Source organism: Penaeus japonicus, unplaced genomic scaffold, assembly GCF_977035675.1.
Source record: "Penaeus japonicus unplaced genomic scaffold, GWHDUDI00000001_assembly GWHDUDI00000013, whole genome shotgun sequence".
NCBI lineage: Eukaryota > Metazoa > Arthropoda > Malacostraca > Decapoda > Penaeidae > Penaeus > Penaeus japonicus.
Genome location: NW_028234415.1, coordinates 24,072,116 through 24,087,115, shown reverse-complemented (window position 1 = coordinate 24,087,115; position 15,000 = coordinate 24,072,116). Strand labels below are relative to the sequence as shown.

Genomic DNA, 15,000 nt, shown 5'->3' with positions numbered 1-15,000 from the left:
AGGGAACATGAACCAAATCTTGAACTACTTACAAAAATAATTTTACTGTATAAAGCAAAATAGAACTGTACAGTATTCAGGTGGTGTCAAGTAAAACTATCAGAAATAATAAAAGTAGCATTGATAGGAGATATACTACCTTCTTTACTGAATTATATGAAAAAAATATCCATGCCAATTTCTCCGGTTTTTTTAAGTATTGACAAATTATAATGAAATAAGAGCAACTTGGACATAGGCATGACTCAGCTAATTTTTAAACTCGCCTTATGACCACATGGCATTGATTTTTTTTAACCAGATTACAACTTGACTACAACAATTATCTTGCTTTTTCTAATACACAATTACCCTAACATATATAAAAAGGATTACAGGACTTGGATGTGGGATTGGAATGTAAGTTTTCACTGTAAAACTTTACTATAAACCTTTATTTAGAAACATTTTGATAAATTTGAGAAATCCCATTGAGGTGTGCATTCTTGGGAATATAAACAAGGGATATGAAGAAAATGAAAACACTCCATATTGTTGGCAAGATAAATCCCTGTAACCACCAATAGTGTGTACTACACATACCTATGTAAGTAATATCATATAATGCTCTCCAAAAAGATGTTCATCTCCGAAATCCAACAAAGCACCGTTAACATAATACAACTAAAATCTCCATGAGAAGCTACTTGGGATAGGATGGTACTTACAGATATCTTTGTAAATATGTAGAGGACAAGAGAGAGAACTGCCAAGTAGACTTGAATGCGTCGTCCCCCAAACCTCTTTTGTGTGTACTCTGGTAGAGTGTTCACCTGAAGGATAAAACCTGTGTTAGTAGACTTTAAAGTAAACTAAGCATGTGAAAAGGAACTAAGAATTTAACATAACAGTCTAATACCATGGGCTTGTTTTTTATTTATTTATTAATTTTTAGAATGACTGGATGCTATCCTATTGCATCCTTTTGCAACATTTTTAGTTTGTCAAATTTCTTGCTAAATGGATATCATTCTTTCTCCCAAACCCACTTCTACTGATATGGGTATTGTTTTTTTATATTATTTGGTCAGCTAAAAATGCGAAGGAATCATTTACTTTCATTCTTGCATTCTCATGCCTGGTATTTAGAACTGTGATGTTAAAGGTTATGGTTAAGTAACCTGCTTATTAAAGATGTCAACCATAATCTGGATATCTGCAATAACATTTCACACAACCCTAAATTTTGAATGTTCAGTTTCCTCTGTAAATCTTTTCTTTTAGTCTAATATAATTAAGGTAAATAAATCAATTCCATGTTTCCTCCTTGCTTTATCAAGTAGATTCAGATGAACTAAGAAAAAATCTCACTAAATCTCCCTCTAGACTGGACTGTTCCACCCTGCTTGACTGAACTACAAATCATGCTGAGGACCCAAAACACAGGAACTCAGCATCAAAATAAACTTTAGTAGTACATTAATCCAGTTTGTCATTAATCACTTCAACAAATTACCCCATCTCTCTAAGTTTAATTGGGCTTCAAAGCAGAGTCATCTGTATGGTTCTGTTGAATGGCCAGAGTAATGACATTTGTTTGTTTTTAACAATGTTTCCCAATCCCTTTTTTACAGAATGAATTGGCCAACATTTGAAGAAATCTTTTAATCCTTTTTTCCATTACAACTGGGTACTTGATAAAATGGCAAACATCTTCACCAAATGCTTTTTCCCATTTAATTACAAGTTCAAGATATGATTATCAAAAATGTACTGGAATAGTGAATGTGTGTGAGAGAGAGAGAGAGAGAGAGAGAGAGAGAGAGAGAGAGAGAGAGAGAGAGAGAGAGAGAGAGAGAGAGAGAGAGAGAGAGAGAGGGGGGGGGGGAGAGAGAAAGGGGAGAGAGATACTGGTATGGTGAATGTGAGAGAGAGGAGAGATAGAAGAGAGAGGGAGGAGAGGAGAGAGAGAGGAGAAAGAGAGAGAAGAGAAAGAGAAGAAAATGAGAAGAGAGAGAGGAAGGTGAGGAGAGAGAAAGGAGAGAGAAAGAGAGAAAGAGTGATGAGTGCCCTAATGAGTGGGAGGACCTTCAGATGTATGTAATATCCATTTGGACTTCTTTGCCATATTTCTATAGGGCGATTGTCTATAACTATTAGTACAGAGTTACACTATTAGAAACCATAAAAAAACAAGAATTTTAATATCCTTTTCTATGTAACATGAAGATCAGTGTTCATTAGAAGAAACAGTGCCTTGAAGAGGTTGCTTTCATGTATGTGCCCATCCATTTAATAATTTCCCTCTTTTATACCACCCCTTTCTCCCCAAAAACATTCTCAGAAAATTCATTATTTTGATATTAATTTTAGGTACCATATGATTTAATGTAAACTGGTTATAAAAAATATATATTTTCACTATTTCATTATGTTTTATTATTGTTTTTTTTTTCACAGGTTTCACAGCTTTCTTGCAACATCATGGATAGTTCCTCGAATGCAAAAGCAACATCATTGAAACTTTAATTGTGATAAGAGTCAAATAAGAATACTAACAAAACATATGATAAAAATCAATCTATTAACATTTTCATTATAATTCATGTTGTAGAAATCTGAACAGATGAATTTGGTGTGAAAAAAGACTCACTCACTAGTCAGCTTTCACGAGATCAGAGAAAATACATCAGAGTATCGAATGTTGATCATGTGGAGACTCGTACTCTCATTATTCCAGCCAAAAAATACTATTCTTATTGTTTATAATATGCACTATTCAAGTATATTGATAAAAAACCCTGCAATCCTATTCCAAAAAGGACATGCAATATATTAAAAAAATAGAGTATATTCAGTCTTAAATAAGCTATATCATTTTCATAATTTCCTATTATAAGATGGTATTCCTTGTTAAAAAATCACCTGTCTAGATAAGTAATCCTTTCCTGACCAATAATTACTTCACAATTCAGACAATATGTACTACAGTTTTTGGAATTATTTACATTTCCGTAAACTCAAAATCGATTTATGCCTGCCTACTCCTTGATTTTAATTATATGCTTTATGCTGTTCCTATTACTGATTTGAATATTGATGGGTATAGAATTGCAATTATTTATTCCTATATATGAATACTGCATACAAGAAACTATAGAAAGAACATTTCTTGTGGATAATACATGCAGCTGTCTCTTCAAGAACTGTGAGACTTGAATATGTAAAATTTCTCTGTGCAGCAAAATATTTCACAAAAAAATATTTTCAATACTTTACAAAATTTATATTTTTAAGTCTACACTGGTGCTGAAGTGACCATGCTCTATACAATTACAAACAAGCTCAAACTGTATAACTGTAGTTAGGGTAACATTTCTGATTATTCATGTCAGATAACTAGATCCCATCTTACACATGTTATACATAACATCAAATATCAATACGAAGTTTACTAAATTGTATAAAATAAATAGACATCAACAACAACAACACAAAGGCAAAGCTTAATATTGCTACTTTCAGCTTCATTAATCTCAGCAACTTTTTTGTCACGGAAGGAGGACAAATAGGTTTTTGTGGGTGCTAGAATGCTGGATGGTAGAAAAAGTGCTTTTATGAATTTATAATGAAAAGTTATTCTGATGCTGTGTAAAAATACACATGTAATGTAGCTAAGTACATGCAACTACCTACATAACACAAATAATCTGCACAGTGATGCTATGAAAGCCATGGACAAGAAAAAGTCTAGGCAAAATATAGTAGAACAATCTGTATTGCATTGTAAACTTTTCCTTTTGTAATGATAGAGGTAACAAAAAACCTATTGGCATAAATTAAAAAGAATTCACATAATTTAATATGAAGACAAAATGATACTGTATGTAATTGTTACAACTCAAACTTGACTTGTACAATACTGAGAATACTGCGTATTCAGATTCCTGTGCATGTGGGAGTGTGTTTGGTATTTCTGAACCCAATTGCACTTACCTTTATAGTTTCTTACGAAAACATGTGTCTAAATTCTGTGTATTTAAGTTTGCAGGTATATGTATGTGTGCTTGTTCTCTTCCCTCTTTGTGTGTGTGCATATGTTCATGAGTGAGTAGGTTAGTAGGTGAGTGAAGTAGGTGAAACTTCAAGCAGATTCATTTGGTTGTACAGAATTCTATTATCTGTCAGTCATAGTAATAAATATGAAACTATACTTTAGCATTCAAGATGTATAATTACACAGACAAAAATCTTTAAAAAACATCAGGTATGCACATGTTTAAAATACCCTTTCTTGCGTATCTTAAAATATCTGCCTTTGTAAGTACAGTCAATATGCAGTATATTTCTATCCACAGTCTATCTGCACTATGCATGCACATTAGACAATAAATACACTTCACATTTATTTACTATATAACTCTGTGATAATCTAAAGCTTAAGGATTTTACAGCCTTTGTGAATTACTATAGTAAAGAACTGTATAAATTTCATGGAAATGGAATGTCTGACTGTTTTGCACCCTTTTTGATAGAAACTTTACCTAAAAAATTTGCTTATAAAAGAATATCTGTTCTGTATTGTAATGCTTTTAGAAGAAGAAGAAGAAGAAGAAGAAAAAAAAACCTTGATATAAATGTGTGCTATGTGTACATATATGTCAATTATGATACAATTTCAGATGATATTATACTTTCCAAAGTACATACAGTATTATGATACTTATACAGACTTCACTATGGTATTTTCTTATCATTGTATGATTAATATCATACTATAACCATAACCTTTGTTGAAATTCCAGAAAAAGAAATGAAAAAAAAGGAAAAATATAAAAATAAAAGTAGAAATCAACAATAAGAATTAATGATTAAAAACAGAAATCTGACCTTAAACATTTCAGAACTAGATAGTTACCAGTAAATGCATACAAAAGAGAGCCTTTCACACACTTTGAAACAGGCTCTTACCGCAAAGAACACTAACATCTCCATGTATTCTCTCTCTCTCTCTCTCTCTCTCTCTCTCTCTCTCTCTCTCTCTCTCTCTCTCTCTCTCTCTCTCTCTCTCTCTCTCTCTCTCTCTCTCTCTCTCTCTCTCACACACACGCACACGCACACAATTTTGCAATCATATAGTGTATTATTCCCAAAAAATGGCATTTTCTAAGAGAGAGTGAGAAAAAAAAAATTCTTGTTCACAAAGAAAAAAAAGAAAGCAGTTTTTAAGAAGACAAACAAAAATGGCAACACAAAGGGAAAAATAGTGCACATAAAAATACTTTGATATATATGAGTATGAATATGTATCCAGCCTAAAACATAATAACTTGAATTATTTTAATACAGAGTAATATACCTTGCCTTCTTTAGATGAGAAGGCACTAATAGTAACTGCAGTTGGTACATTCATGAGACATCATTTTCTTTAGATTAGCTTGTGACCATAGCCATTTGAAAAATAACATTCATACATTTACTGAATAAATGTATGAAAACATACAAGCTGAACTGCAATGGAAATGATTATGAAGAGGAAAAAAATGTTCATACATACAACAGTGTATAAAAAGAAAAAATATATGAAAAAAGAAACATGCATGCATGTGCTTGCATATCTGAAGAAATGCATACTTCATTAAGAGAATGAGTTTTGTAAAAAGTAAAATAATAAATATATAAATTAATGCACTCAGGTGAAGACCTTCCAGACATTCATTATAGGCACCTTATGGAAGGGGAAACACACAACACACTTCTGTCAAAGCAAATAATATGAATAATTTCCATATTACTATCCATTTGTGAGATGGCATACATTCATACCCACGGCACTTTGTGACACAATAGAAATGACATTGTCGTCAATGAAGAGTAATAAATAAATGCCTTGTAAGCAAATTCAAGCCTTCAGAGAGGAGCAGTGAAGACACAATATGTTCATAAAAGATCATTATATCCCAGCTCTTCTAATTTCTTCCGCTGAATTTCCTTAACCTCTTCTTCGGTAAAAGGATTTATAGAAAAGTATGTGTAGCAGGCTATTGTTGTGATGATGATTATTACAAGCATCACATTCAGAAGGTTTTTCTCCCATGGTTCTTGGTGAAGGGTTGTTAGCTGAGCAATGTGTTCATTCATTGCCATAGCTTGTTCCTGATAAAAGAATAAAAGAAGAAATTACTCAAAATCATAAAGCTTATATAAATATTTGAATATCTCACTTTTTCACCTGTTATAGAAATTAAAATTTCTTGAATTTTTATACATTCATAGTCAAGTATTTCCATTTTTAAAGTGACTTTCTGTCCTTTTGTATCATTCACCTACAAGAGGGAAAAAAAACCCTCTTACCTGTGCTTTTTCGGAGTCATCAAAACCAAATATACAGTTGTATAACCGTTGGTACCATGGAGTATCACGGTGAGGAACATGTTCAACTTCATCTGTGCAATAAAAAAGAGGAATAAATATGGAAATCATGATCGATAAAGTAGGAGACACTATTTTAACATATATATCACCATATACTGTTCTCATGTACCTAAACAGATCATTTCATGAACACATTTCCTTTCTACATTTTATGGTGAAGATAAAACCTTACCTTGGTCTTGTTGTCCAACCTCCATAAGTTCATTCTGTTTCCATTCCCTCATCTCCTGGTCGTCTTGCCGTTCTCGACGATCATAGCGTGTTAAATATGTTGTCCGAATAAGCTATGTATTTCAATGAAAATATTTTTGTTAGAATTTTTAAAAGTCAGAGTAAAGTTCTCTGTCTTGCTACTGTCTCATTAGATTAATTTAGGGATCACTCTTGATTCTGAATTAATATATATCTTTTGAACTTTTTTCCTCAACAACAATGAGGTAAGATCAGTGAAAAACAGTATAAATGCAATCAAATCTTCATCTACAATACTATGACAATTACAAAACATTAATACTGACCCTCCATTCTTCAGGTGGTTTTGTCAAAAGACTCACTACAACAGCCACAATAACAGTCAGCCAAAACAATATTGTTGCAAAGTACATATAGTGAATCTGGAATATAAGAAAGTGTTATGTTAGCTACTGCCTTTATTAAAATGGCAATGGATGTTACCTTCTCTTTCTATTTATTGTATCGCATTTTCAAGAAAAGAGGAAACCAGAAGAGAAACAAAAGAAATCCAATCTGTCCCAGCTTTTTCTGCTGTTTCAAGATGCATAATATTACTTCACAAGAGATAATTTCACAACTTGAGTACAACATGGGGGAGAGATCCTATAAATGATGAATAACATATCATACCCTAAGTACTGGTGTCTGTTTATATGCCTGTGTTTTTTATCCCCACTTAGAAATTAAACATGCTCTCATTATGTAAATATTGGAATAAGCACCATCCTGACCACTGCTTTTATTCATGCATGAAATATTTAGCAGAAATTTCATACACGGTTTCATAGTAGCCCTTTTTATTGAGGCCAATCCTACCACATCCCTAATTAACTATGTCCAGTTTCACAGTGGCACTTTTCCTACCTTCCTTATCATTTGTAAGCATATATTGCAAGAATATTGTTGGTAAGGAATGGTGAGAATGCATTGTATTCTATGAATTGTACTTAACAATGAGGAAAGTATAAGGTATGAGATTATTTCAAAAGAACACAATTGCACTACCAAAGTACAAGCTGAAAGTAATCAAGCTAAAGCAAATTATTATTTTTTAGCTGTAGCTCCATAATTCCTTCTCATCAGCCTTTACTGATCATAACTTATCATGATATATATTGCAGTTGTTCATAATAAAAACAGGTTAGAATTCACCTATAGGCCTAAATACCAGAAACAGCAATATGGTGACTGCTCAAACTCAAAAATAACTAAATGCGATACAGCAATATGGTTGATCAATAAATCAGTGAACTTAGATTGTTTAGACTGAAAATATGAACTCAGTTCATGAATGATAAACTCTTTGTAAGTATAAGCTGAGAGACAAATTGTGACGGAGGGAGTGAGCCTTAATGGGATGTTTGTGTGCACTAGCTATACATGAATCGGCATTTTTGTAGACTTAACTCTGCTAACTGAAAAGTATAGACAGGTAATACTAAAAGACTAAAAAGCTGTGACACCTAAGTATGTGAATAAACTATGGCAAGGAAAACAAAAGGAGCCTTTTAATTGTTGAACAAGGGAAAGAGGATAAGAGAGAGATATGTATGCCATAAAAGCTTAAATGCACCTAACACAAATAAGATCACACAGAATTTGTTGTGACAAATACTGCATGAAGTAGACCAATGAACTATATGGCAGACCTAAAACCCAAGTGTCTTGTAGGTTACAATCCAATTTACTGACTCCAGTGCCCAATAATTGATCTATGAAACTAGTGTCACTAGTATACATCAATAAGTTGAGGATGTAGATGGTTTACCAAGTATATTCACTAGAACTTTTCCAAGCAAGGAAAAATGAAATGTAAGGGATCACCAATTGGAGGATGATTCACTGCACATACTGAGGGTAAAGGTCCCAAAAGTAAATGTAAGAGCAAAATCAAGACAAAAGCAAAACCAAAGGAAAAAATATCCCTAAGGCAGGGAGAATTGGAACAAGTAACCCTATAGGGCATGCCCAAAGAAAGCATCACAAATCTTGAAGCAAGGGCATGAGAGTAAGTGGGAAATGGAGCCATCCTGAAAGATGATCTCCACTAACAGTGTGACAGTCAGGGTACCTGTGTTAGTTGGCAGTGACTTATGAATTTCTAAAAACTAGCCCCTGATAGCTGGTAAAATGGGAAGCATGACCATCTTGTGCACCATTCTTCCTAGTTAGTTGAAATGATAGACCTTAACCTATGAACTTTCACATGACTTGTTTGTACCAAGCCCTATCCCTACTAGATCCTTTTCTGAAGAGAGAACCAATTCTGGGTAGTAAATCTCTGTTCAAACTGATTTCAAATAGTTTAGTACATGCAAAAACATGCTATATACATATATCTGAAAGTATTTAAAAATTGAAATTGCTGCTGTGATTGCCATGTTATGTATTTCAAAAATATAAACTTTTGGTATACAACATATAATCTGTCACATTTATATACCAAGTCTTCCACATTAGTTTTTACTCTTGACACATTTCGTTTCATTTGCTAATCTATTTATGTGTGTATATACATACATATATGAGTGCATGTATACTAATATATAATTCTTATTCTTTCCTTTTCAATCACCTCTCTTTTCTTTGTTTTTTTTTTTAGCTATGAATGACCCCATATACAGAGCAGGGTGATCTAACTAAAATCTCTTCACAAACCTATATTAACTCTATCATCAGTTGAGACTGCCTTAAAGAGATAAAAACTCCTAACTCCCACTAGCTTAGTGCTATTCCAGACAACAGGACCAGACAATACAGCAGGGAAACACACCACACTATTTGATGGGTAGAGAAAGAACTTATCCTGAGCAGGTGGTTAAGGGAGTAAGGGTCTTGCTTGCTTGGATGAAATGATAGATAGGTGGGCTAACTCACCTTGCCATAAGACAAGAAGATAAGGCCACCAGAGGATGATCAATGAGGAATAAAAGCCCAGATGGCCCAATGAATGGTCTAAAGATGTGTCTCTCATAGATAAGTAAGATAAAGGGCTGATGACCATAAAATCATTAATTAATTTCACCATCCTTTAGACTCAGACTGCAAGAAAACAAATGACGTCTGATCAACCTTAATCTTTTCACTAAGACTGAAAATCTAATTAATGTATACATAAATCATTTTGTTAAAAAGAAAAGGAAATATATATAAGTGACTCAAGCCCTGCCATGTCAAGAGTGTATAGGGTAATGCTAACTAATAAAAAATCACATCTATATATCAATCTGGTATAAAGTCTTATGACAAAAATGTATTAAATTCTGGCATAATCAGAATATTTTATGAAATTCTAAAACTATGAAACTCATAAAAAACAACAACAACTATTTTCCTGTTAGGAAAACTGGCTAATTTTTCTCTACATATCCATCTCAAACATGCTTTAGAACTGAGACTAAATACAGTGGTTAAAATCTGAAAATACCTTGTAAAATGCTGAGAGAAATTTTCTTTTCTTTTGAACCTGCTTTATTGAAGCATTAAATCTATTTTCATACCAGTGCATATGTTAAATCAAACATATTGAAATGAGAAGCTATGAGAAAGATGTATACTCACATGTGATAAATTTTCTCATTGGTCAGCCCATGTGCTTGCAAAAATAATCAATCAGAGTTCTTTCATAATTTCACTTAAGAGTTGCCCTATGCACAGCACACAAAATGCAGAAACAAGAAAATAAAGCCTGGAACAGCACTGGGATTCTAGTGTTTATTACTGCTATAAGAGAACGAAATTTATGAATAAAAAGGGAAGATGATAATAAGGCCATACAAGTTAACAAATGAAATGGTAAATTTACAGTGGTGATGATTAAAAACATTAAATATCAACTGTGAAATAATAGCACTCTATTGGTTAATTAAAGATGTTTGAAGCTGACCAATAATTCTAGAGAGCAATAGCGGATAACATTGCACTGCGGCACTATACAATATAGACTACGAAATGCTAGTAGAAATGTCTGGGATACAAACAGCGAACATATACAGATAAAAAAAAAGTACATTCAATCTAAACTAAAACTAAAACCTTCATGTGAAATAATCAGTATTATTTCATCAATCTATAATTGTCTATTCAATCAAGTAGATATTGTAATACTGGACTGGTGAAGGCAATGGGTACTTTAGCTTGTGGAATTAAAAATAAATAAATAAATGGAAGATGAAAAAAGAAAAGAGAAAGAAAGAAAGATAGATAGAGGGAAAGAACACAAGATCGTGCATCTTGAAAAGCTGCCCTTCTATTTTGGATTAAGTCTGAAAAACTGTTATGAAAATGCAGCTCCCAGTTCATAGCACTATCAGTATACAAAATTTTACTGACTTTGCATTTACACATAACAGAAAATTGTCACTACACAATGTCCTGTTACTGTAGTTCCAAAGTCTCAAGATTCAACAAAAACAACCTGTAATAGGGTGTTTAGATAGCCTATTCTCCATATTTTGACTAATTATAGTCAAACAGAAGTAAAAATATAAGGTAAAAGTGGAATCACATTGGTGTCTAATTACCTGACAACTAAAATTCAATGCTCTACCAAGAACTTTTTTTGTGGGAATGATTGTATCTCATCTCCATATCATACAGCCTAGATTTACTTAGAACATCTACTTTACTTTTTATACCTCACTAGAAAAATCAATTTGATGCACTTCCCTTCAACGTCAATAATTAAACCATCTTTTGCCTTTAAAACCTACTTCCAGGAAGAATGCTGGCGAAAAAGTTAGGTACCAATGCATTCAAAAGGATTCCCAGGACAAATAGTATCTCTTCAAAATATTTGTGATTTGTAATCTTGGTCTGTAATCTATGCTCCATTCATACTTCCTAAATGCCTAAACAAAAGTTGAACATTACATCCCTATTTCTGCTTTGTGCCAATACATAACTATGTAATATGTATAAATACTTCCCCCAACCATACAAGCACTGGGAATTAAATATGCACCTTTCCCTGATACTTATCAATAAAATTTCCCTGCAACATTATGGTAGTAGTGGTAATTTTATAATTGCTAAAAAAAATACAATTGCTATTCCTAATTCTAAATCATGTTGTGTAAGTCAACATAAAAGGTCATACCCAGAGTGAATATTTAGTGATGTAACATCTGATTATAAAAAACTTAAAAAGCATTCTCTACATACTACAAAGAGAAGAAACACAATAAAATAGTACTCTACATATGTAAGAAATGATGGTACATTTTCAGCCAAGAAACTTACTTTGGCGACAATGAAAGGTCGATTATCTTCTTCGTTACATGGTGGCTCCCCATAGTAGAAGTCCAAACACATGCGGATCATTCCCACCACAAAGCCACTCATGAGGCCCCAAAATGCTCCCTGTGAAGAAAAGAGAATTGAAGATATGGTTGCACTACCCCTGCTGAGATCATTTCTGCAAGTTACTCTGTTTGAATGTAAATGTAGATATCAGCAGACATCAATGGATCAGTTTTTCAGCAATCACTACCTTCCATCTGATTGCATCAAACTTTTTGAAAGTTTCATTCAACAAACTTGAAATATATCTACTAAAAGGAAATTAACCCTCTCTGGACGGGTGGTACACTACTGTACCGCTCATTCAAAAGCCTGGTGGCCGGGTGGCACAATATGGTGCCAGTCATTTAATTGATTTAGGCCTAAGCGTTCGAAAGCCCCGGCATTGTGACATGCAAGGCTGGAATGCCCCTGTCATGAGTGGGTTAAACTAGGGGAAAAAAAAAAAAAAAAATCTTTGACTGTTATATACGATACAAGACGCTTACTTGTTCATTCATTCGTCTCCACACAATGGCCATGCAGTAGATAGCAGCAATAGGTGGTGCAAGGTAAGCAGCAATGGCCTGAATGTAGATGTATAACTGTCCCCCCTGCGTCTGCTCTATCACTGGGATCCATATAATAGAAATCACTACAAGAAACACAATAAAGATCCTGGAAGAAAAATTGAATTACATATATGTATTAGATGTTTCTATTTAAGATAAAAATACGCCAATCTTTCAGAATTCTGAAAAATCAACAGCTGGTGTGGTGTGACAGATGATCATATCGAGTGCCCACAATACACAAGATGGAGAAAAAGAAAATGAAATTGAAAGAAAAGAATAAGTAATGAAGATACACATGCCTTTAGAAGGCAAGACCTTGTTGGAAGTTGGCTAAAACTCAAGCAGTAGAATCAACACAGTACATACCTTTTAACAAGAAAATTCAATTAGATGTTACAGGTTGTTTCCTCTGCTTTCAAGAATACACAGCTAAAATTGTTGGAATGGATTCCATATACTCAAATACAATTAGAAAGCAAGTAGTTCTGATATCAGAGATAAAATTATTCATCAAGAAATCAAATGTTCTATATTCGAAAATTGTTTTACCCACAACCTATATAAAATCATCAAGAGAGAGGAAGTCTGACTTCACATCCTCATGCTATTTCCAATGATCATAGAGACATTCTCTATTTATAATGTCATCCCTCAATAAAACACAATGGCTATTCTATTTTGTCAATGACAAAAAAAGAATTACTAATCCATATCGGATGTAACACAACGGATAACTTATCATTACTGTAAAATTATCATAAGATTTAAAAATTTGGTAAAAGTCATGCTAGATATCATTCCTACCAAAACAAGTATCTATACTTTAAGAATGATCTTTAATTAACAAGGAAAGCTTCAGTTACAGCACTCCCTATGGTTACCATACCAATCCTAGCCAGCACTATATAATGGGACCCATGTGGGCCTTGGGTAGGCTATTTCATTTGTTTTGCACAGGTTACCAAGATTGGTCCCATATAGAGTTAATAGTTAGATCCATATGGGTATTAGGAGAGCTGCCTTAGTGGGTTAAACATGGGACATACGTGGAATCCATATTGGTACTGTGTAGGCACCCTAGTGGGCCATAAGTGGGATTTATATGGGTACTATGTGCATAAGTATTCCACACAAATCAATATATTCTCACTGCTAATTGGCTTTCAACAAAATCAGTTATTACTGACTATAACCAGGGGAAATAATACATTCTACACCCCTATGACACTTTCCCTAATAGAACAATGATGTGAGTTTATAGCATGAGTTTCCACATGTTTTCCTTCTACATTGATACCCCCCCCCCATATAACTGATATAAATTTGTGGTTAGCTCCTTTATATAGGCAAGTGATTGTTAACAGTTTGGCCACTCCCATGCCCATGCAATTGAAATGTAAAAAAAATGTAATGTTCCAATGTTGACCTTGAAATAGAGAATGAAGGATATATAAATTGAAAGCAAAATGATAATTAATTTCATAAAATACCATGAAAAGCAGTTATCAATATGCCTAAAAATTGTATTTTCACCATTAAAATATTTAATAGGAGCAAAACATTTGTGATTATTTTGCAGACATTTCATCTTAAGGGATCTGGGTAAGATACAATTGCTTTGCAAATGAACATACTTATATGCACCAGATCTCATACATATCTTGCCTCCAAAATGATTTGGCAATCTTACAGCAAACCAACTACATGATTGTAGTATTCAGGATGCCCATATGGGTCTGCTGTTATACCTGTTATCCATATGCCAATCCTCATATAAAGCTTAAAACAACTGCCTCCTGAGATCATTTTGTAATTCTTCAAAAAACTTACTATGCAGTTTTACCATTGAAAAAAAAAAAAAAAAAAAAAAAAAAAAAAAAAAAAAACTGAGGAAAGCACCCATAGGCTCCATGTATAACTCATGCTTTCCCCCACCCTTTACCCTTGTTCACTTATCCCACGAATGCCCATGTGAATCTCGTCTAGACCCACTGTGTGAGTGCTAGCTGGGATGATAAGTCTGGACTGTGTATATGTTGTATTATAGTTGCAGACTATATTCTACTTTTTAAAAATGCAGCTACTTTATAAAAATGAGAAATAACCTGGGATCATAAATATTCTAATTGGCTATACTAGTAAATAAAATTTGGGGAAAGGTAGAACAGCATTTTAAATTTTACCAGGAATGCTGATGTTCATAACATGTAATAATCACAAATTTGAATTTCACATCTCTGAATATGCTTAAATACTATATTTCATGTAATGAGTATAACATCAGCTCATCAGTCTCCCTATATGTATATTTCAATATAAATTCTATATAGATATTATGAAGTCTTCTTACCTTCCAACCAAAAGCTGCTCTCTCTGTTTGGCCTTTGGTCTATAAATGGTCCACATGTCCATTGTAAACAGCGTTGAGGCCGAGTTGAAGATAGAAGTGAGATCACTCATAAGGGCTGACAGCATTACTGAAAGCATCACGCCTCTG

At 33.4% G+C, this 15,000-nt stretch overlaps 1 protein-coding gene across 2 annotated transcripts in view; it reads right to left on the bottom strand.

Annotated features, from left to right (window-relative positions):
* LOC122250542 (sodium/mannose cotransporter SLC5A10) overlaps window positions 1–15,000 on the bottom strand; it is a 46,364-nt gene that overhangs the window by 8,287 nt on the left and 23,077 nt on the right. Inside the window, exons 9-15 of one of the 2 annotated variants that reach the window (XM_043012014.2) lie at window positions 14,854–15,000; window positions 12,438–12,606; window positions 11,890–12,009; window positions 6,933–7,028; window positions 6,587–6,698; window positions 6,334–6,425; window positions 2,395–6,135 (exon numbers count right to left, since the gene is read on the bottom strand). The exon at window positions 14,854–15,000 is cut by the window's right edge and continues 139 nt beyond it. In XM_043012014.2, coding sequence (XP_042867948.2) covers window positions 5,920–6,135; window positions 6,334–6,425; window positions 6,587–6,698; window positions 6,933–7,028; window positions 11,890–12,009; window positions 12,438–12,606; window positions 14,854–15,000 — 952 coding nt within the window. In that variant the 3' untranslated portion in view covers window positions 2,395–5,919. Of the gene's footprint in view, window positions 1–707; window positions 813–2,394; window positions 6,136–6,333; window positions 6,426–6,586; window positions 6,699–6,932; window positions 7,029–11,889; window positions 12,010–12,437; window positions 12,607–14,853 lie in introns of those variants that run through there. The other variant, XM_043012015.2, reaches the window with a different exon arrangement.